General features: G+C 45.8%; 1 protein-coding gene across 1 annotated transcript in view; it reads right to left on the minus strand.

Moving 5' to 3' along the window:
- Positions 1–24706, minus strand: part of LOC138284100 (nicotinamide riboside kinase 2-like) — a 43417-nt gene that overhangs the window by 6974 nt on the left and 11737 nt on the right. Inside the window, exons 5-6 of the mRNA XM_069222531.1 lie at positions 16133–16204; positions 3800–3906 (exon numbers count right to left, since the gene is read on the minus strand). Of these exons, the coding sequence (XP_069078632.1) occupies positions 3800–3906; positions 16133–16204 (179 nt within the window). The remainder of the gene's footprint in view (positions 1–3799; positions 3907–16132; positions 16205–24706) is intronic.

The following is a 24706-nucleotide window of genomic DNA, read 5'->3' on the forward strand; positions in this document are numbered from 1 at the left end:
AGGAGGGACGAACATAAAGCATTTACCAATGATAAAAAGGATTCTTAAAAGGCAAGCCCATGAACAAGTCATAGTGATGGGCGTGCAGGGGGCGTGATTAAAAGCCCACAGATAAATTGTAATAGGCCAGAGCGCTTACGCACTCTACCTAAAAATACGTAATACCATTGGGCTCATTTGGAAAAATAAGTTTATGCCCCGCTGAAACCAATGGCGTAATGAGACTGGAGAACCCCCCTTCAAAGTACATGGAGGGCCCCCGTTTCCTGACTTACTCAGGAGCTCTCAGGTCCGGGTACTGTGCTGAGGGGGCCCTCTGAAGATCCCCACGTACTCTGGGGGCCTTTGGTACACCACTGGCGGAAAAAATCTCTAATAGCACGTGCCGGCTGTGGGTGGATAGAGAAATAAAGGTGGCACCCCATCGCCTCTGCTAACCTCATAGTGCCAGCCACAGGTTCCCGCAGCTATCAGCTCTTAGAGCCTGCAGTATGTGGAGTGAAGTTAATTATTGTGTATTGTTTATACAGTTTTCTCAGTTTATTGACCAGCATTTGCTCTCTCCGGTGAGCAGAGGCAATGGTGTGTAACATAGGCAAGATGGGCAACAACCGCCAGAGGCAAAAGGAATAAGTGCTCTGGACAGTGAAGCCAGCCGGACATACAGCACACTTAAAATATTCTTCAAAAGGCTAAAGTGTAAAGCAGCTGCTGCACAGCCGAACCGAACCTCTGCAACATAGCGGACTGAGAGCAACTCCTACTTCATAGCAGTCAAAGGTGGAGCACTGGCTGAAACCTGATTTCCCACATAACAGGAACAGTCATCATCAAAGTCTGGTGCTGGATGTAGATGTACCACCATAAAAGGATGCAACAAATGTTGAGGTTAGTCGGCATCTGTAAAGTGGACTGATGTTCGATTGCAGCTGCTATCGAAGTTTTTGCATGAATTTGTAGACTTCTGACGATTGTGATCTGTTATTCCACTTCATAAAGAGCTGATATTGTCACTTTAAGGCACATATTTCTGGTGGAACAGCCCAAGTTTTCATGTTCATGAACTGACAATGTGGGGCTCTTCAAAAACGGCCCCAGCTATAACTGAATGCTCCCTGTTTATAGATAAATACAGTTTTTCTCCCCTAAAAGGCATGTTAAATTTCAGGTCTGGGGTTTATTCATTCAGAATTAGTTGTGTCTCACCGCTGCATTGTCAACTCTTCAGGAAAAAAAACAAAGTATGAGCTACGAGCGTGGATTAATAGGAATCGTAGCAACTGCTGCAAATGAACAATTATTTTTTATTATTCCGCCGGACACGCCTTCCTTTCATTAGCATCAACACACGCTTGGAATCATCTTTGTTTTTTTTTTTTTTGAGAAAGGAGAGCTCTAAATCAAGGGGGACCGAACTGTGTGTGCTGAGGAGAGGGGTTGGTCCTCAAGTGACAAGCTACATCTTCAATCCTTCAATCCCTCCCTTTCTTAAAAAGTAAGATATTTTGCAAAACAACTCATTTCACCCAAATCTACTGTCTGAACCAGGCACTTAGCAGATGCTGTTACCCAAACAGTCTTTAAATGAAGCACCCAAATACAAGTGGACGTTGGATGATGCAAAGGCCCTTGTCTTACAGACAGGCATGCTTGCAACTCCCATCACTTCCTTTATGAGTTGCACTCAGCACCTCTCCTATTTTCTGTGCCGCCCTGTGAGTCAGCTCTACTGTCGCCCATGAGTTCCTAGGAAAGTATGCATCTATAGTGTTTGGAGAATGCTGAGTAGGCACTCCGGACTGAGTTGCAACTATCGGGACAAACTGCTTTCCTAACATCATCAGAGTGGCAGTGTTTAATTTGTAAAATTATAAGTGTTGGGCACAACGTTTTGCTCAGAAAGCTGGAGCTACAAAATGTCGGGAAAGCCTTGATTTCACCTTGTGGCCTCTTTTATTCATCACCAGACACTCCCTGCCTTTTATCTCACTCTTGCAAGTTCTTTTCATACCAGCGTTATCCCTTTGGCACTATTTCCCATCTTCTCTTCATCCTTTGTCCTTCTAGTGTTTTTCTCTTTCTTGCTCTGGGTCAAAGTCTGATGAGAAAAAAAAGGTGCTGGTCCCCAAAATTGAGAGCTGGTGGGTCACACTTGCAACTAATGGCTGAAATTAAGAACTGCACATTAGAAAGAGAAACCTCGGAAACTCTGTGGTGGAGGCAGTCACTGGAGGTGCCAGAAATGTAACCAGGCAGAGTGAGCGAAGGAGAGGCTTTGGCCTTCCGAAGGGGCTGGTGAGCTAAACAGTGACCTGACAAAAGTGGAGCAAGAGCGCTTATCTTAGCGTGAGGGCCCATCCTTGCCAGGGATAATACAGAGCCATCATGTGGTGGAAAAGAGGAAGAAGAAGAACCTTGTTCCTCAATACTGCAACTTTGAGACCAGATAGTGCTATGGGAGAGTGGCCCCCATTTCACTGGATGCTGCATGGGGGCAGCAACATTCGTGACACAGATAAAACATAGAAGCCTCTTCCTCGATCGTGTTGTTTCCCTCCTGCTTGGCGACAGCAATAAGGGCTTGGGAGACTCAGAAAATGCTTCTGACTGGTGCAACACAGAACAGTAGGGTAAGCAGAGGGTTTTGACATTGGCTGAACAAAATTAGAAAAAGGATTAAACTCAAGGGCACACTACAAGATAGTGGACTCCTTGTTACATGTGCCCTCATCTATGCACACTAAAACATGTGGACTTTCAAGAAGGTCTGCTAAAGAGGCGCTGGTGAATTCTGACAGTCACTTTTCTCGGGGTAGGTGATCAACTGCATTAAAGGACACAGATCAATCTGAAATTACCAAGAGGGCTGGCTTATAGTTGTTGACCAGCTGAAGCAGAAGTGGAGGAAGGCGGTAATTGCCTCTCACTGCATGGATGTCAGGCATTTAGTTGCCCAGAAGCTGATCATATTCCTCTTGGAGTTGATACTGCAAGATGGCAGACATACCAAGGATTCTAGGGAGATCTAGAAATTTGGAGATCTGAAAGCAGCTACAATTTCAGGGTGAGAGAGTGAGTCTTCCGGAATGTAGTGTTTTTGTGAGCTAACATGGGACACTGTTTATTCCTATGTGTGTATTGAAGGAGTTTGTGATCACAGTCTAATGGCTACTGCGTTGCTTTATTGGGTCGGAAGAGCACACTCTGGACAGGCACAATGTGATGATCATTTTGTTGCTTATGTAAAGTCTCTGTTTGTAATATTTGATACACAAGAGCCTTCTTGCAGTGGGTTGCATTCTTAATGAGTTTAGCAGATGGTAACCTGCAGTGCACGGATTTAGGTGTTCTGGTTCTACTGGATGGGTAAAGGTGGTGAAAGGGCAGGCAGGCTGTCTATGAATGTTTTTATGTATGTATGTATGCTTTTTGTTGTACATCTTTGCCACCCTTAAGACAACAGGTGTTTTAGGGTCACACAGAGCTGGTTTTTGGCATCTTTGTTTTTGGAAAGATAATCTCCTGCTACTATTGTCTTAAATGAGTGGGGGTGCGCTCAATATTCTGTTTGCATACTGTAACTCTGACGTGTTTCAGATGCAGCTAGCGAAGGGTGTTGTGGTAATATTATGCTAAGGTGCAGGTTTTTTTTTTATTTAAAGTAGGTGGTAGGTGTAAAATTTTTATCTCATCAGTACAAAACAAGATGACATTTGGGGAATATGCATTTTTTTTAAATGTTAATCTTTTACATCTGTGCTTTTTATTTGAACAAACCATTTAATTCCATTGTACTCACCAACATCCACCTTGAGATTCTCCATTATGTTCCTGTGTTTAATGTACATCGGCCAGACGTGACCATCGAATAGTCCGGGGGGATCAGGAACAGTGTAGTTTCTTGAACTAAGGTCAAGGACAAGGAAACAAAAAGTCATAAATCTAAACAAATATTGACAGGGAAGATTTGTAATGGAGGAAGCTGCGTATTTACTGTTGGTGTGAAACCCAGCCACTTGGTTATTGGCCAAGCAAGAGGTAGATGGGTGACATGTCACGCCTGCCTGGCTTTCTCTTTCTTTCCACCTTCAGAATACTGGAGTAAACCCCATACACCACGGACCACCAGCTGTTGAGACTTGCATTCTAACTCCCATGTGGCTGCCCCAAATATTATAATTGAAAATCACCTCACAAAGAACCCTCATGTAGCACTTTATAGATTCACAGAAGTGTCTCGGGCAATAATGGAATTGTACAATTGCAGAGCTCCTTTCTTAGAAAATTGTATCAGTGAACGACACTACATCTCTTTTTTCCTCAAACCAAGTGGTGTTCTACAGAGCTCTCCATATACCACTTGATAAACTTCTAAGAAACTTTTATACCGATGCGAACTATACAAATGTGCTTCAAAATTGAAAGCCCTGCGAATAGTTTTTTAACCTCCCTAAGGAAATACAATGCTCTGAAGAATGAATGAATGATGTGCCTTGTAACCAAGATTGACTGCTACCTCACACCCTCTTCTGAATAATGTCGCTCATTCCTGTCTCATGTATACTGTGGTCACAAAATCACCTAATGCACAACCACAACAGCGATGTGAACTGACTAGTAATAAACATTCACAAAAAAGTGTTTTATTTCAGTTCCGTCAATTTACAAGTGCTCCATACTTTGGAACCAAGAAATGCACAGCAGTCAATGACATGCCAACAAACACCGACCAAGGCCACGCTAATACTAAATATAATCTTCCCAAATATCAACTAGCAGCAAGGCACAAAATTCTAAATTCTCTGATGATGAGGAAAGATGGACGAGACAGCAGTTTTGCTTCCCACAGCCAAAATAAATGCTTCATAGACAAATTGATGTGCCGCTTTGACTGCATCCCAGTGAGCATCAAATTCAGAATGCTAGGCCTTTCTTCACTTTCCAGTCACATTGGTGGATCATTTTGACCAAAGTGCTTCCACCGAACAGTTGGGAACAGCCTCATTAGAAATGCAAAGTCGAACAGCCTTGCCATCTGTGCCCACTCTGCATTATTTTAGTTTCTCAGAAACACCGCCCTCCCCCCGCCCCTTTTATTTATGCAAGAGAAATAATTCAATGGTCCTGATGCTCTGGGACTTTTTTCCCTGCACATGGTTGCCACTAAAGAATTCCCCAGCATCGGTCCACGATAACGTCCATGGTGGTCCCAGGCAGTGGAAATCTACTTTCAGAGGCCTGCCCTAACTGGAGCCCTCCCTCACCTCTAAATGGAAAAATGGAAGGGGAACCGTGGTGGGCTGCAGTGCTTTACCAAACCCTAAAAAAACTCATACATTATTGCACCTTCAGTAGACCCCGCCCCCAACTCTGTCGCTGAGCGACAAACTGGTTATACCATGGAACCGGCAACAAAGGCTTCTACAAGAAGACATCTACTCTAGGGGAACATGCATAGCAGTAACGCAGCAGTCTATGCATCTCTACTAGCCTTCAGAACAACCTCCAGTTTTTCTGGTTTATTTGATCTCCCTCACTGTCCTCAAGGTGACCAACAAATCAGAAAATTCACCCATCGACAATTTGTTTAACAGTAATATAACATGCTCACCGTGGTATATATTTTGAAACTTTTAACATGTACTAGATCCAGATGTTTAATGCTACTAACCTCAATGGAGTTTATTTTATCGACCCAGAAACACTAAAGACCTAATGGACCCACCATGATTTCATCCTGTGACAATGGGGTCAAACACAGATTACTTCACTATACACATTAGTCCACTGCGCCACAAAACCAGTCTGAGGGAACTTGTGTACTAGTTTATTTTGGAGTGCATCTGCTTAGTATCTGCCAATGTATTTATTCGAACAGTTAAAACATGGACTGTTTTTGAAACAGTTACCTGGTTTAATGTCAAAGGGAGCCTCTGTCTGTCTTTTAGACCCTCTAGTTATTTCCATAATTCAAACATATTACTTGGTTCTCATTACCGCATGTGTCAGTAACTATTTTACATCTCACGATAGCCAGTCCCAACATAGTCCTTTGATGTGGCAAGTGAAGGGATGCTAGGCCGAACAGCAAGAGAACAGCAAACAAAGAAGAGGGACAACAAGGTACGTTCAAGACTGAAGTCATCATGGATGACGGACGATTGACGTGCTGTGTGTTTCTGATTTATATTTAGTGAAGGTTGCAATCTAAATCTATCCTGCATCACGCGTCAAGCTGTCCCACAACGTTATCACCTCCGGTATTAATTTATGTTTAAATTACCTTTCTACAAAACAACAAAGTACATTTAGACAACGCTGCTTAAGCTTTTAGCGGTGATTTTGCGGAGATGATCTTTAAGATCCAGCGCTCGGAACAGTGTCCTGTACCATATTTCTTAGGGGGACATGGGAGTCCTGTGATACGGAATTCCATTATTTTCTCCCCCACTAATTCACACTGTTTTTCTCTGCAGCCTGAGTTTTGCGTTCACTGTGTAGGACTGGAAAACAGCCAACGTTAACATAATAAAAATCATCCTATTAATAGCCCTCCGCCCCATAGCCTAACTGAGCAGGCAATAAATAGCACGTGCTGACAGCTCAATGCCTCATCCCTGAAAGACTTGGAACAGGAGGTCTTTCGTTAATTAAAATGAGAGAGTGAGCAGGATGTAAGCCATTTGGAGGTAAGTACTAATATCATTATATTTCCTGCTGCATGAGTGTGCATTACCTGCCTCACCGTGGGCTCGAATTTTAAGAAAAGTAAATAACCTCACATGGGTATATAACAGACTTATTTTTGTGTAAACAGAATGTCTTTGCGAAAGTGCATTTGCACTAAGAATTTTTTTCCATCTCAAAGGAAATATCTTTCTCTGAAGCGAAACCTCTTCCAAACGACAGTGAAAATGTACACTAAAGTTTCTCAATTTAATGCAGAAAATGAAGAAACAAAGCACATTAAATGGTACTCAGTGGTTTTAGATCGAGGTCTACTTCAAAATGAAAGAATTTATGTGAACATCTTGGTATGAAAAAGTTTTTTGTTCTAGCACACAACAAAAATGAACTGTGCTGATATTTCAGAAAATATCACAATTGGGAACTTACAAAATCAATCAATCAGGAATTTGTAAAGCACAATACTCACCTGTGAAGGTCTCAAGGCACTTGGGGGGGGGGGGGGGGGGGCAGGGAGGGGGGTAGAAGGGATGATAGTGCTGCTACTGCTCGAACAGCCAGGTCTTGAGAAGTTTCCTGAAGGTAAGGAGGTCTTCGGTCTGGCACAGGTGGGTGGGAAGAGTGTTCCACATTTTGGTGGCGAGGTGCGAGAATGATCTACCGCCGGTTGTAGTTCTGCAGATGCGTGGGATGGTTGCAAGGGTGAGGTCGGCAGAGCAGAGATGCTGGGTCGGGTGTAGAAGGAGAGACGTCTGTTGAGGTGTTCTGGTCCGGTGTTGTGCAGGGCTTTGTGAGCGTGGGTGAGGAGTTTGAAGGCGATTCTCTTGTTGACTGGGAGGCAGTGCAGGTTTCTCAGGTGGTCTGTGATGTGGCAGTGGCGGGGGATGCCAGTATGAGGCATGCGTTCTGGATGCGTTGCAGCCTCTTCTGGAGTTTGGCCATGGTTCCTGCATAGAGGGCATTGCTGTAGTCCAGTTTGTGGCTTATGAGGGCTTGGGTGACCGTTCTGCTGGTTTTGGTGGGTATCCATTTGTAGATCTTTCAGAGTATGCAGAGGGTGATGAAGCAGGAGGAGGAGATGGCGTTGACTTGCTGGGTCATGGATAATGAGGAGTCCAAGATGAATCCTAGGTTGCATGCGTGGTCAGTGGGAGTTGGAGTGGCTCCAAGAGTGGCAGGCCACCAGGAGTCATCCCATGCGGAAGGGGGGGAGCCGAAGATGAGGACTTCCGTCTTGTCGGAATTGAGTTTGAGGCGGCTGCTCTTCATCCATTCGGCGATGGCCTTCATTCCTTCATAGAGGTTGGTCTTGGTGGAGTCCTTGGTGAGGGAGAGGATCAGCTGGGTGTTGTCGGCATATGAGATGATGTTGAGGTTATGTCAGCGATGTTAGCGAGCAGGGCCATGTAGACGTTGAAGAGGGTCGGGCTAGGGTACGCTGCAGATGATTTCGGTGGCCTCCGAGTGGAATGGGGAGAAGCAGACTCTCTGGGTTCTGCCAGTGAGAAAGGAGGGGACCCAGACCAGGGATCTGCCATGGATTCCTGCATTGCAGAGGCGTGAGCATAGGATATGGTGGCAGGCAGTGTTAAACGCGGCCGAGAGGTCCAGGAGGATGAGGGCCATTTAAGAACATTTTTGTAATTCTGAAGTGTGTTGGAAACAAATATTTGAAAAGATCACAACACATCAATGCATTAGGTGCTGACATTTCAACTCATTATCGTTTTGTGTGCAGTAAAACTGTTTGTCTTTGCAAGTGTGATAGTCATTTCTTATTTTTTGTTCAAACCATTTTTATTGAAGAATTGAGAAACTGACAGTCCATAGTGAGGGCACATTACAGGGAACATCATGAGAGCATATCAAACCACATAAAAGCAAATGCATGTATATGAGTTTACGTAAGATACAGTTGGAAATAACACTACAAATGTGTCTTTACCAAATCAGATTGTTTGAAAAGTTTCATGTGCAGAAGGGTAAAAACCACCCATAGAGGACTCTTGAGGGGATGATGGGGACGAGCTGAGGTCCCTGTATGTACTCATGGTGAGTGAACCATGTCAGGGGGGATAGAAAAAGAAAGAGGAGGGAGGTGAGTGAGGGAAGGAGAGAGGGGATATGGAGGAGAGGGATGGGGCAGCTCCGCTAATCCATTGATGGGGTGTGTTGCTAATGTGTGCAATGTGATTTAAACAAGGCAGTTTGTGCAGGAGGTTTGTTGAGTTTAAGGAGGTTCTATTTTTTGTAGGTAAAGGTCAAGTTTGTCCTATAAACAACGCATGTGTGATGCATTGTGCAGTCTCTTGTACATTGTTATCTGCACTTCTGGTCTAACAGTGTTCCGCCACCTGTTGTAGGCGGTGACAGTGGTCGATTTCCATTCTGATAGGATCGTTTCAGAGCCCCGTGCAAGCATGAGGTCCGATAATAAGGAGTTTTGTATGGGGAAAATCTTGCTTGCAGGGTGTGCTGCAAAGCTCAGGCACAAAGTTGGTATGGATGGGGAGATTCTGATTTTGAGGATGTCATGAATCGTTTGGTGGATTCTGGACAACGGGGTAACAATTTTGCATGCAAGGAACATATGTTTTAGTGTATTGGGGATTTCGCCATAGCGCCAGCAGGTGTCTGATTGTAGTAGCCCAAATTTGTGTAGTCTGGCAGGTGTCCAATGTATTTTGTGTATTAACCAGAATCTGTACTGAGCAATTTCATGAGTGATTTTGGTAATTAAAGGGTGACTGCCAGATTCTCTACCAGGTAGTGTAGTGGAAGGTTCTCTGGAATGAATGGGGACCATTTCTTTTTCAGGTTATGTATGAGTTGAGTTTTGGGGGCTTCAAGCAACTTATAAATGTGTGAGGCAGTATGACCAGGTTTTTTGAAGTTCCCTAGAAGACTTGGTAAACCTGGGATGTGCGGTTTCTGCAGCGGTCTGACTGCTCCTTTAAGTTTTAAAAGGTTGTACAGTATAGTTTGATTGGTTGGAGGTCGTAACGGTAGCTAATTTTGGCAAAGGTAAATGGGTATGGGGTGAACCTAGGTGGGCAGTGAGATTTAAACCTTTCTTAGACCAATGCTCCCAGAATAAGGTTTTCCTGTCTAATTTAATTTTACGGTTGGGCCATATGGAGGATGATTTGGAGTTGACAATGCAGTTTTTCAGAGTTTTGTCAACATGCAGAAAAGCAGCAGTTGTGCCAGCTATTATTGGGAGAGAGAGCCAGAGGGAGATTCATTGAGACCTCTAATAGTGAGGGTGGCACACAGAGGTAGCAGGGATAGCAAATGGGATTCAATTTTTAGCCACAGTGGGGATAATTCGTCCATCTCGTTAAGCCACCAACTGCCCTGTGCTGCTAGAAAGGCCTGCTGATATCTGTAGAAGTCATACTTGTTTAGTCCTCCTGTATTCTTCTTCAACTCAAGGGTAGGGCCAGCTATCCTGGCCATTTTTCCTTTCCACAGAAATTCTGATATCAGTTTGTCCACAGATTTAAAGAAAGAGGTGGATAGATTGATGGGTAGCATGCTTGATAAGAAGTTTATTACTGGGCCACCATCATTTTTGCAGTCTCTGATCTGCCCCACTAGGTAATATATTTCGGAGACCACAAGCTTAAGAGGTCTTCGATTTTCATTAGTGTTCTGTTTGTACTGATTTTTAGTGAGAACTGGATGTCCTTCCCGAACCATATGCTGAGGTATTTAAAAGCCGCAGGTTGCCATTTTAAACCAGAGCTACCCAAGGTCGCCGGACAGCATAGTATGTTCATGGGAAAGACTTATGTTTTTGAACGGTTCAGAATGTAGCCAGAGACCCGGGAATGTTTATCAATCTCAGACATGACATAGGGGATTGCAGTAGCTGCATCTTCGTTAAAGATTAGTACATCATTGGCGTAGGCCACAACTGTCGGATTGAAAATGAACACCTTTGATGTTGTCGTTATGTGACAGAGTGGAGAAAAAAGGTTCAGTTACAAGCAGGAATAAAAGTGGTGAGAGTGGGCATCCTTGTCTTGTGCCCAGTTTTAGGGGAAAGAGTCAGAGAATGTATCATTGATTCTGATCTTAGCAGTTGGATTAGCACTTATGGCCATGAACATGAGGGTAAAGGTCTCACCTAGGCAAAATCTATTTAGCACAGTTCGCAAGAAAGACAAAGAGACCTTATCAAAGGCCTTTTCTGCATCAAGGCCTTATCAAGTGTATGACAGAAGACCCGGATGTTATCTGTCACTAGGCAGTCTTTCAAGAAGCCAGTTTGGTGAGGGGCGGTGAGTTTTGGGATCACCTTTTCAAGTCTATGAGAGCTTGGCGTATATTTTACAATTGGTGTTAACTAATGAAATAGGATGGAAATTCTTAACATCCATGGTATTCTTGTCCTCTTACGGTATGACGACTATAGTAGCTTCAGAGCCTATGCCTGAGACCTGGCCTGAGGAGGAATATGATTGGAAGAGGGCAATGTAATGGTCAGTTCAATTGAAATTGTGTTGTCTGCAATGGCAGTGCACTACCACATCATGCATACTCCGCACTACCCCACTCCACTCTACACCACTCCACTCCACTCTACATCACTCTATGCCCTTCCACTCTACCCCACTTCATTCCAGTCTACCCCACTTCGCCCACTCTACCTTACTCCAATCCCATCTCCATTCCAATCTACCTCACTCCATTCTACCCAAGTACAATTTACCTCATTCTTCCCCGCTTCACTTTACACCAGTCAAAAGCTATCTATCCCATTCCACTCCACCCGAATGTACCCCAATCCACCCCACTCCACTCTACCACACTCAACACTAATCTACCCCACTCCAGTCTACCCCACTCCACTCTGCTCAAATCTACCCCATTCCACACTAATCTACCGCAGTGTACCCAATTCCACATCAGTCCACACTACTCCACCTGTTCTTACCCAACTCCAATCTACCCCAATCCACTCCAATCCTATCTACCCACCTGAACTACAATCTACCCCACCCCAATCTACACCATTCCACCACACTCTAACCCACTCTACCAAACTCCACCCTACCCCATCCTGTTCCAATATATCCCACTCCACCACAATCTACCCCACTCCATCACTACAATCTACTGCACACCAATGTAACCCAAGCCAGCCTACCCTACTCCACACAAATAACTTTTAGCCATGCTGATCAGCAACTATAATGGTGTGAAACATGGCTCAAACACATTGCCAAAGCCAATAGCTCTGGTGCCAATGGTTGTTTATGTTAACCATTCGTGTCTGAAAGGAAATAAACTGAAATATGCAAGGTCGGTAGTTCCTTGCACACATTTGTGCTCACTTTCTCCTGGTTGTCTCTCTCACACACTCTCAGTCACATCACTGTTACAGGGAGATCTCCGAGGTGACAAGCCAGGGAAGCGGAAGTTACCTTCTCCCTCTCCGGATGTGAGGCATTTGCAACAAACTGATGAGTCACACCACTAACCTACACAGGCCACGCTCACGCTACCAGTGCTACTGATACACGTTATCCTCTCTGCCCCCCAGTGACTACCTGCTCCCAGAAGGATAGGCCAGTAAGCCGTGCACGAGGCAGACGCAGACATGGCTGCCCTTCTGACTGGGCGCCTCTGCTGTCAGTAAGCTTATCTTCAAGGGGGAATACCGAATTAATTCAGAAATACGTTATTAGTAAAACATTAACTGGCTCAACTGCTTATTGACAACTTATTATGCAGCACATTATGCCACAGTTCATAGAAAACACTTTTAGGACATAACGTCCCTTGTATGGCAAACACCACAAACTGATTGTACTGAAAGCAGGTGTTAGTTACATTAAGCCACATCAAGTTTGGGCATTTTTTTATTTCCAGAAGATAAAAGGCTGAGTCCGCCTCGTCAGGATTTCAACATGTGCGATAGTATGTTGAATCTACATGTCCGCAGTTTGTGCGTTAACAGAGATTAATCTCATAAAATAGCAAGATAATGTTTAAAAAATATTGAGCCCTCACCCTAACGTCGAGTGACGCTGCTTCTGGAAAGAGGAGCGAAAATGAAGGCAAGGAGTGTGGACTGAAAATGAACAGAAAGAGCAAGCGTGAAAAATGAGGGCAGAAGGAGGGGAATGCGATTAGAAACAAAGAGGGGAAGGAAAACGACAGGACAGGGAAAACATTAAAGAGGAAGACGAATAACGTAAAGAAGGAGGAGACTGAAAGAAAATGAAGCCCAAAGGAAAAGGAATATAAGGAATAAGATTTAACCACAGGATTTAACTCTCAATCCTGCCTGGACATTTTGTGATCTTGGGCATATCACTGTTTATCGCTGGCAATGGCTCATCTGTGACAACCTCAGAACAATTTACAAACAGCCTGACCTAAACAACAGTACTAAGGGCAGCTTTAAATCAGATGTAGGGGAGACAAGGAGAACAGCATTTCATTTTTAAGCATGTTTGTGGTTCACCGTTCATGAATTGTCATTGTACACAGAGCCATTTAGCACTGCTAGAGAACATCACAGTGTGAGCAATGACCGTGTTCAGACGCTAAAAGCAGAGTTTGCAGTCTGTTTCATTACAGTGTGAAATGTTGTCTCTGCACAGGTTATAAAAGGACAAGTACAAACCTTCTTCTTATTCTTATTAGCCCAAGGCTAATCACAGGAGGCCACAGGGCAGTGCTCCAATGTTAAAGCCTGACCGTGTATTTGACTATGCACGTGGCAGCAATGAAAGGAGGACATTATCAAGGTCGTCTTCTTTGGTGCGTACAGCACTAAGGGCCAGATGTAGCAAAAAAATATTTTGCGACTTGCAAATTGCGAGTCATAGCGACTCGCAATTTGCAACTCGCAAAATATTATGCAGAAAGGTGTCTCAGACACCTTCTGCGACTCGCTATGGGGTCGCAAAGACCCACCTCATGAATATTAATGAGGTGGGTCGCATTTTGCGACCCCATAGCGAGTCCATGCACTCACAGGGATGGTGGCCTGCTGGAGACAGCTGACCTCCAAGTCTGTGACTGCTTTTTTAATAAAGCAGTTTTTTTTTCTTTTTGCAGCCCGTTTTCCTTAAAGGAAAACGAGTTGCAAAAAGAAAAAAAAAATCAGAGTAGGCAGTGGTCCATAGGACCACTGCCTGCTCTGAAAAAATATATTTTTTGGGCATTCACAAAGGGGAAGGGGTCCCATGGGGACCCCTTCCCTTTTGCAAATGTGTTACCATCCACTTCAAGTGGATGGTAACTGCGAGTTGGTTTGCGACCGCATTCGCGGTCACAAACCAACTCAGCATGGTGATGCGGTCGCAAATAGGAAGGGAACACCCCTTCCTATTTGCGAGTCGCAGCCTCAAATTGCGAGTCGGTACCGACTCGCAATTTGAGGTTGTGCATTGCGTTAGGCCTTTTGCGCGTCGCAAACTGCGTTTTTCGCAGTTTGCGACGCGCAAAAGGCTTCCTACATCTGGCCCTAAGTCTCTTTCTCATGTTACTAGTAGCTTGCAAGTAAAGTCGCAAAAACTGTCTTGCACTGCTTTTGCTCACATGGGGCCAGATGTAGGAAAGGAATTGCAACTCGCAAACGGCAAAAACTGCCGTTTGCGAGTTGCAAATTACATTTTCCTATGCAGAAATGCATTCTGCGAGTCGGACCGACTCGCAAAATGCATTTCAGAATCGCAAATAGGAAGGGGTGTTCCCTTCCTATTTGCGATTCCTAGTGGTATGCAACACCATTTGCGACCGCATATGCGGTCGCAAAGGGTATAGCAGTTACCATCCACTTCAAGTGGATGGTAACCCACTCGCAAATTGGAAGGGGTCCCCATGGGACCCCTTCCAGTTTGTGACTGGACCCAGAAACATTTTTTCAGGGCAGGGAGTGGTCCAAGGGACCACTCCCTGCCCTGAAAAAATACCGAAACTAAAGGTTTCGGTTTTTTTTTTAAGTGCAGCTCGTTTTCCTTTAAGGAAAACGGGCTACACTTAAAAAAAAAAAAAATGCTTTATTTAAAGCAGTCACGAACACGGAGGTCTGCTGACTACAGCAGGCCTCCATGTTTGCGAGTGCCCATAGTCGGTATGGGGCCGCAATTTGCGACCCACCTCATGAATATTCATGAGGTGGGTCATTGCGACCCCATACCGACTTGCAGACGGTGTCTGAGACACCGTTCTGCATAACATTTTGCGACTTGCAAACAGCGAGTCGCAATGACTCGCTATTTGCAAGTCGCAAAATGTTATTTAGCTACATCTGGCCCATGGTGTCTTTTCTCTGTGTCTTACCGGAGCTTCACAAAACCTGCTCACTTTTCAAAAGCCAAAACGATCTGCATTTTAATGTACGTTTATTTTATTTTCCCTACTTCAAAATGTGCACTTGTGACTTTTACTGAGCAAAATGTCCAATTTTACTCACTTAACAAATTTCCTACATAGGTCCAACCTAATGGCTATATCAATGTTATTTGGTACATTGACAAACATTTCCAAATAACACAAAAAATCCACCTTTTTAGCATTAAAGCACGGGAATAATGTAGGAGAAAACGTGAACTCTCTCTAACTTTTACATTTCCAAGAACAGTGAAGCGTATTTCAATTTTCTGTAGTAACGAAAAATGCTAGATGAAATGAACACCAAGCGTATACACTTAAAAAGCCTAACCGTTTAGGTATACATGGAAGCCAACATAAACAACGATAGAGTTGTGTGGAGCAGCAGCACCGGTATAAATCCGGAGTGCTTCCGTCCTGGCTAACTTGCATTTGCTGTGGTCTATTTAACCTCGAGGACGCACCAGGTTTACACCGATGAGTCTCTGCTGTCTCGGGCAGTGTAAACCTCTGACCTGGTGGTTTGTCCGCCAAAGGGCCACAGGTCAAAGTAATTGACTTTTTGAGGGTGGAGTTAGCGTCACTCATGTGCCCAGCTCGGTCCGCAAAGAGGACCCTGATAGTGGAAATGCAAAATGGAGAAAAAAAACTCCGCACATCAGGGCCAATAGCTTGGGTGTTATCTAAAGCAAAAAGGTTTGATTAGTGGGTGCTTTAAACATGGCACTGGCACACCAAACCTTCAGAGCTGTGTAGGAGCTGCCACCTCGCTGGCAAAAATCTCCAAATAGGTGGACCGGCAACCATCTGCCAGAATCTATTAGGTCCACCTGGTTCGTTTGCAGTAAAATCTCAAGAGATAAGTGGTGCCGTATTGAGATATGTAAAATTAAACTAAGAAAGCAGTATGTTACCCCTGCCCCTGCTAATTAGAGACAAAGAGTGGTTTATGAAAAGTTAGAGCCGCCTTTGCGTCATTTTTGACGTAAAAGCGGTGCAAACTTACATTTCTAAAATAATGACGCAAAGGTCGGCACTAACTTTTCATAAATCAGGCCCAAAATGTTTAATATCTCAAACCAAAACTTACCTTCTCCTCAATTTACAAACGTCGTATGGAATGGAAAGAAAGTAGCGTTGGTTGAACAAATCAATCAGCGGTCTGAAAAGTAAAAGATTTATATCTTAATGATACAGCCAACACTCACCTAAATACATAACCAAACTGAACACGGCAAGGAAACAAAGTACACTATTAAGACAGTTTCAACATGCAAATACTTCCTTATTATGGTTATCAATATGAGTTATGTCATACATACTTGCATGTCCTCTTGCCAACTTTCATATTTACTAACACTTTAGTAATTATATGTTGCTCTGTTTGCTTGCCAACTGGTTGGAAATTGCCTATTGCCACAGACAGAAATAAGCTACCACAATATAAAGACCATGATGTAGAGTTTGGCGGTAAGTTACTCCGTCACAAACTTGACAGATATCCCGACCGCCGTATTATGATTCCCATACGATATAATGGGATCGTAATACAGCAGACGGGGTATCAGTCACATTTGTGACTGAGTAACCCCATCTGCCAAACCCTTAATCAGCCCCATGATGTTTATTGTAAAAGTTTTATTGAGTTATACGAGCCTCAGCTCGTGTTTCCCTCTGTAAGTCAGGTCCCCCACTCCTTACTTGTTCATCACAATGGTTCCCATTCTGTCCCTGTTTAAATGCATAGGTTATGCTGTACAGATTTGTAAAGCTCAGTATCACTGGCATGGCATCCTGGTGCTGGACAGGTGTGAGCCTATCCAAACATAGGGCCTGGTGGATTTACAGTTATAGCCAGGTCTTCAGCTACTTGTGCAATTCAAGAAGCGAGGAGGAGGCTCTTCTGTGTAGCAGCAGGTCGTTCCACACTTTAGGAGCAAGATAGGCACAGAGGTAAACTTATCCAGTATTTAACTTTCAGTGGGCAATGCCTTACTTTCCAGAATACCACTTTGAAAATAAAATTGACTCTCTTCAATTCTGTTGACAACAGGCTTCAAACAGTGCATTGAGTACAGTAGACAGCTCTCAGGGTCTGATACACACAAAACCTGCAATCCCCCCTTTGAAAGTTCCATCTGATGCGGTTCTGCCCTGAGAAGCTGTGTCATGTTCAAGAATGGGCCAGTACCACAGGCCATCATTCTCTTCATCACTTGACAGAAGCTTTCACACCCAGGTAAGCAAGATCTAGTACAGAGCGCAGAGCCCCGCTTGCCAATGCCTATTCATACATGCATGCGGGCTGCCCCATTCTGATTCCGTAACTGTTCCAGACCGGTACCCTGTGGCTGCACGCATTTAATGGCTTGATGGAATGTTGAGACTTCTGCTTTGTCATGAAAAAATGAATGCATAAAATGAAAACTCCGCAAGAACACCTACCTCTACATTTAGATTACTCTGACATCAGATGTCTCTCACTTAACAAAATGACAGCTAATCAGCATAGTGAGTCCCTTCAAGGGTGCACCCTGGTCGGTGTGTTCTTTCAAAAGCACCCCCTTTCTAGGTCTCTGCCACTTTCATGTTTTATCAGATTGTTGGAAAGTGGATTATTGGTAAGGGCAGCTAAGTACCAACACTTAGCAACAGGCTACTAACCCCCACTAGGTCCAGTTAAGTCTCAATAAATTAACCCCAGCTCAACGCTTGGTAGCTTAGCAATGAGCAACAAGGCTTAACTTAGGAGACAAAGGGTCTGATTATGACCCTGGCGGATATGATACTCTGCCACAAAGGTGACGAATATCCCATCAGGTGTATTACAAGTTCCATTATATCCTATGGAACTTGTAAAACGGCGGGTGGGATATCCGTCACGTTTGTGACAGAGTATGCCATCCACCAAGGTCGTAATAAGGCCCAAAGTGTGTAAAGCATTCAAATATCACAAAACAGTAATTAAATAAAACACAGGAAACAGTTTAAAAATCCAAAACAAATTTATACAAATAGGAAATACTTTAATCTTTAAATTTGACACTAAAACAATTAAAAGCGCATAAGGGGAACCAGAGTTATGAATTTTTAAAGAATAAATGTTTTTACCGCATAGAAAATGAAAACTTCAATCAGGACATCTGGTCGCATTCGACCGGGGCAAAGTCAAAATTTGAGACCGAACGCGACGGAGCCCTGCTCGGCTACAACAAGTGGGAGGCCTTGCTCAAAAGTTTACCTTCAGATTTAGGCGGTCATTCTGACCGCGGCGCCGCCCGCCATGCGGTCACCGCCATTTGGCCGCTCCGCGGTCAAAAGACCGCAGAGGCCATTCTGGCTTTCCCGCTGGGCCGGCGGACGCCCGCCAAAGGAGCGGCCGCCGGCCCAGCGGGAAAGGCCCTGCAACATAGAAGCCGGCTCCGAATGGAGCCGGCGGTGTTGCAGGGGTGCGACGGGTGCAGTTGCACCTGTCGCGATTTTCACTGTCTGCTATGCAGACAGTGAAAATCATGCTGGGGCCCTGTTAGGGAGCCCCTGCACTGCCCATGCCAGTGGCATGGGCAGTACAGGGGCCCCCAGGGGCCCCACGACACCCGTTCCCACCATCCTGTTCCTGGCGGTAAAAACCGCCAGAAACAGGGTGGCGGGAAGGGGGTCGGAATCTCCATGGCGGCGCTGAGATTCAGCCCAGACAGGGGAAATCCGGCGGGAAACCGGCGGATCCCCTTTTCTGACAGCGGCTTTACCGCCGCGGTCAGAATGGGCAGGGAAGCACCGCCAGCCTTTTGGCGGTGCTTCCGTGGTCCTCCACCCTGGCGGTCGATGACCGCCAGGGTTGGAATGACCCCCTTAGTCTTTTTCTTGAAGATTTTCTTCACCAGGACGAAGTCACAGATTGGATCCAATGACCCTGGAGTCCTCTTCGGACACACGCTGCAGGAGACCTTGGTGAAGAATTCTGCCTTCAGACTTGGTCGATTTTTCAGGGTTGAACTTGAAATTGGATCCAACGTCCCGGGAGCCTTCCTCGGATACGCTGTGCAGGAAGCCTTGGTCAACTTTTTACATTCAGACTTTGTCACTTTTGTTAAGCTTTTTCTCTCTGACGTCGGACGACCCTCCACAGCAAGCCCATTTCCAGTCGATGCCGTCGAATTGCCTTTCCAGGAGCCCCCGGTGAAATCCTGGAAGTCTGGAGCTTCGGGGCTTTTCAGTACGACGAACCTTCAAGTCAGGCCGGGTCGCGGTTGACGTAAGCCGTCGTGACACACTACGTCAGGTCAGTCCCTTTATGGAGCTTTTTACCAGAAGTTCTGCAATCTTCTCCAAACTTCTGGATCTTCTTCCTTAAGGTCTTTGAAGGTCCTTTAGGAGTTCACAACTCACCCCAGGGTTCCAGAAGGTCTGAGTTGCTCCTTGAAGGTTAGGACTCCAACTCCCAGAATGCACCTTGCTCAAATCCAAAAATGACCACTGGACAGTGGTCAGCTGGTCGGTTCCTTCAGGTTTTGATGTAGGAGACTCTGGTTAGCTAGTTTCTACCTGTAGCAAACAGGGAGACCCTTCTTGAACCAGATGAAGCCAGGCAAAGTACTTTTTGTGGTGAAGCCCAAGTGTGCAGCTGGTGCAGTCCTACAGAGTACGGTGTCGAGGTGCAGGTCAGGGTTCCAGCAGGGCAGTCCTTCTTCTTGTCTTGTCCTCTGAAGTGTTGGTGCAGCTCTGCCATATTTATCCTTGCTCCTGCGGTGGAAAGCAGGAGTGCAAGCTGTCCAGTCATAGGCAGGCCTCCACCCTCTTGGATGACCACTTCCTGGGAAGTGTGGCAAAAATCAATCCCAGGGAGCAACATTCCTCAAAAATCCAACATGGCAGAAATTCAATCTTGGAGGTTAGGTGTGGCTGAGCCCACCCATTGGTGTGGCTAAAATCCTTTAGCATACCCTTTCCTTCCCTCTCCTAATCTAATTAGGGGGGCTCCTGGTTGTGTGCTGGAAATGGGAGAGGCCGTGAGCTGCTCCAAATGGTCTTCCCACCTTTCAAGTTCAGTTTGGCTGCTCTCCCCCCTTCCTGTTTCACCATCTGCTGAGGCAGATCTCCTACCCCAGGCACTCCCTTTGACCTCAGCCCAGGCCGCCTCACACCCCATCAAGGCAGCCTGGCCAGGCAACCAGAGGCTAGCCATTCAGAGAAGGGAACTAGAGAGCTGAAGTTGGCAACTTTCAGGTAGAGTTCTAAAACTCTTTCCCTTAACTAGTTATATTCAATTCAACAATGGCAACAATTGCAAGTTGTTGGATTTATTAGAACAATAAGTTTAATACCAAACTTGAAATATTTAGATCCTTTTGAGACTTTATTAATTAAAAATAAAGTATTGCATGTTAGCCTATGAAGCCCATTCACTACAGTGAGGGAAACCCACATTTGGCTATTTTTCCCTCACCAGGGCTTATAAAACATCTTTTATAAGGTCCCCGCTTATAGTTACATAGCACCCAGCCCTAGGGGCACCTAGGGCACACTTTAGGGGATACTTATATGTAAAAAATATAAGCTATTTTTAGACTTTGGAAGTACTTTTAATTCCAAAGTCGAATATGAAGGTAACTGTAATTTAAAAGCAGCCAGCAAGGCAGGTCTACCTTTCAAATGTCACTGGGCACCACAGCAGTGCACCTATGGGTGCACTACCTATGGTGGCGTCCCTAAACCTACATGACCTACCATATATGAGGGACGTACAGCTAAGTTCACATAGCTAATTATAATTAGCCTAATTTACATATCCACTTTACACAGAGCAGTGGCCCTGCAACTGGTTAGCAGTACCCAGGGCACAGCCAAGTCAGTAACCACCAGTATCCATCCAAAATGTTTGGGGGTGACCTGGCAAAAAAAGAGGGCTTTCCTACTTAGATTTCGAGTGGAGGAGTGTGGATGCAGATGCTCTAAACATTGTCAATGTTTTTTTTGGGATGGGGGGCAGAAGGCCCTATCCTACCCCCAAACCCCCATCCTGGGGATTTTCGGGCGGGTGGTAGGGTGCAGGACATGGGATATAATGAATGGGCAGTGATCGCGAGGGTCGGGGCTTAGGAATATAAGGTCAAGGACATAGTTGGGATAGGTCACCATTTTAAGGGAAGCATGGTCACACCTGCTTGGCAGGGGCAGTTTTGTGGTGTTCCTTAGTGATACGCGTTTGTCAGGTTAGCTATGGAGGGTGGCGTGGCACAAAGGTTTTAAAGACCCTGCGCACGCCAGAGCAATCTTTTTCAGCCTAGGGTTTTGAAGCGCAAGTTGGTTCTCAGGGAAGAGAGGCCACAAAGGAGGTTGGAAGCAGTGGTTCTTGCTTGCTCCCCTCCCTAAAATAAAACATAAGCAGGTTGTCAAGTCTACGGGATCCATGGGAGGTAGAGGGGCCGACGACTGCGGGCCAGCCTTCCAAGGCCTCTATGCCCCATTGGGCACTGTCTGTGTGGGGGGGGAGGGGAAAGAGACTCGCCAAAAAGAGGCTGGGCCCTGGGGCAAGAGGAGGCAGGCACCACAGTGCCAGTATGTGGTTCCTCAGGGGCACTGCCCGGAGGAGCAGAGCAAGCTTGTCAGCCCAGCAGAGGACATAAGGGGCACTAGGCTGCACTTGAACCTGGAGCAGGGCAGAGGTCTTGGAGCATAGCAGTTCCACAGGGTGGACGGGGATGGTGTGTGTGTATGTGTACAGGAGGTGGTGGATGGCCTAACTGCCGGGCCTTCTTCAGCTGGCACTCGGCCCGCGAGTACGGTTACACTGCTTGGCCGCAGTATTCTGTAAAGAGAAGGTGAGGCCAGTGAGGCTTTGGGCCTGCCACTGGACTTATCTAGTCCGTGGAGGCAGCCCCGGAAGCAGCAACATGCCCAGGAGGGAGAGACGGCCTATTCCCAGCAGAAGGGGCACCAACAAGGCCCCATAGGTTTCACAGGGCACTGTGATCTGGTCTGTGAAATTCCCCCGAAGCAGCTAGTGTGGTGGTCTGTGAGGTAGGGATAGGGCATACCAACAGCGGAGAGAGCAGGTGGGGCTGGAGAAGGAGTGCCAAGAAGGTGAGAAGTTCCAAGCCGGGAGCTTGGGACTGTTGGCAGTAGGGGTGGGTGGGAATGAGGAGGAAGGTAGTGAGGATTTAGGTAGGAGAATGTGGGTGCCTGAGCCCCAGAAGAGCGTCGCCTTTCAGGCAGGTCAGGGGCAAATTAGTGCCAGCTCTGTGGGTGAGGCAGGAGGCGAATGCTTGGTGGCGGCCAGGTGGTTGGAAGGGTTTTGTGCATTCCGCTGGCCCTGACTGGAAGACAAAGCTTGCATCTTTCTGTCTGGCTCTGCATATCATGTGAGTGGATAATAAACTTGCTGATGCTCTTTCTTATTTCCAGTGGAGAAGGTTCCGCAGGCTTGCATCATGGGCCAAGGAGAGGAAGACGCTGATGCTGGTTCATTTGTTGTCAGTGGGCAAGATTGGGTGATGCAGCTTTTCCTCCATTTCCTGTCGGAGTTGACTCAGTGGCTGTACGGGCTTGTGTGGGATGAATTTTTGGAACCCAGGACAGTGAGACGAACTGGTCTAACAACTACTGGCCAGCAGGTTAGATGTGGTAACTTTTATTATTTCCCTAATTGCAAAGGGCTCATCAGCCGTCACCACTACGCATATGTTGGCAGGGATAGCTGTTTATGGTAAGCTGTTATGGCAATATCATCTGCTGGCAGAGGAATTATGCAGGTGCATTTTGGAAGATTGGGAGAGGGGCCGGTGACAGAGTGAGCCGGCCGTTAACGCTGCATATCTTAAAAGGCATTATTTCGGTGCTACCTGGTATTTGCAAGGACGCACATGAGACACTTGGATTCTCTGTGATCATGGTATTGCTGTTTTTTAGGGTTTTCAGAGTTACTCAGGTGGTGGGTTCCAAAACCATGTCAGGGGTCTGTTGGGAGGATGTGAGTGTCAGGGGCACAACTGTTCAGGTTTTGCCCCCAGGTCTAAGATGGATCAAAGAGGCAGGGATACGCTTGTATCGCTCTCAGCATACCTGGACCCGCGGGTTTGCCCCTTGGCATTGTGGGAGAGAATGGGAGGGCATGGTGAAGGAGTGGGTGAAGTATGTGGGCACACGGATGGGCCAAGATCTCTGCTTCACAGATGTTGGGGGTTTTGTGGAAGGCTTGGAGTGTGCTGGAATACCCAGCACAGGAGATTGGGCCACATTCATTAAGGATTGACATGGCTACGGAGGCAGAGCGTAGGTATTGGATGGTGGTGGGGATCAGGCAGGAAGAACAGTGGCGGACAGATTGCTAAAAATTATATTTAAGGTTGGTATGGGTTTTACAGCACATGCATTAACTTTGCTGTTTTTTCCATTTTAGGTTGCATTGCACACCTGGGTAGAGAGCATACTGAGGTCTAGAATCCTTCATAAAATGGGCAACTCTACATGCAGAGATGAGGAAAGACAGAAAGCAGCTTGGTTTCCAGAATACAGCGGTGCAGGTGAGGTGTTCTGGAAAAGGGGGCATGTGGTGGTTTGAGTTCTTGCCTAAGTTAAATATGTTGACAAAGGGCTGCCCCTGCCCTGATGAGTTAGTTACATTTGGGGGGGAATTGACCTAGTGAAGTTGAAAGGAGGACTGACACTTTTGAAAAGAATCAAAGCGGATTTGCTGGAGATAAAGAAGGCGTGGTCTGGTACTACCATCATGTGGACAGGGTTTGTGCCAGGGAGAGCAAGGCGTGAGGTAATTAAACAGGGTGCCATTCACAGGCCAAGGAGGAAGAGGAACAGGGACCTTTAAAAAATTTGCAATGCTGAGGAAATTGTGTTTCTGGAGCATACAGATATATGTTACGAAGAGGCAGACTTTTTTAGGGATGACAATGTGCTCCTGTCGTTTTTTGGGGTTGAGTTATATTTGATGCAAATATGGAATGCTTTAGCTGGATTATTGAGCTTGCCGGTGGGATTGTATTCCACACTGGGGTGAGGGGACAGAAAACCTCTTATGGGTTTTTCTGATGGCGGTTGTTTAAACAAGTTTAAAGTTATTCTTCAAAAGTTGGTCAGATTGACACCCAGTCAGGGATGTGGGGGAGGGGAGTTAGGAATGCTATCAGTGGAGTATGCACAATGTTTGAATACAGGAATTTGGAGTCAGGCGAGTTGTGATTAGCCTTTTAGGTTGCACAGCGATATTATTTATTTTGGGGGCGGGGAGGCAATGGTCAGTATTACATATGTATTAGTGACGCTGAGTTTTGATGTTTAGTATGTAAGGCTCAGTGCTAAGGTTATGGTTTGAGACTTGTGCTCCTGTCTCATTAAAGAAGCCTATTCCACATGATCACTTTTTCCATGAGTTCTTGGATGTGCCATCCAGTCCGATGGGGGCTTTGGGGGGGGGGCAGAAGGCTCTACCCACCTCCTCCACCCTGGCATCTTTGGGCAGGTGGTAGGGTCCAGGATGTGTGATATAGTTATTTGGCCGTGAGTTAAGCAATGGGGGCTTAGGAATATAAAGCCGTGGGCAAAGTTGGGATAGGTCACCATGTTAGGGGAGTGTGGTCACACCAGTTTGGCAGGGACAATTCGGTCACGTCCTATGCTCTCCCTCCCTATGTCCTTTGTGTGGCCATCA

Source organism: Pleurodeles waltl, chromosome 3_1 (assembly GCF_031143425.1).
Source record: "Pleurodeles waltl isolate 20211129_DDA chromosome 3_1, aPleWal1.hap1.20221129, whole genome shotgun sequence".
Taxonomy (NCBI): domain Eukaryota; kingdom Metazoa; phylum Chordata; class Amphibia; order Caudata; family Salamandridae; genus Pleurodeles; species Pleurodeles waltl.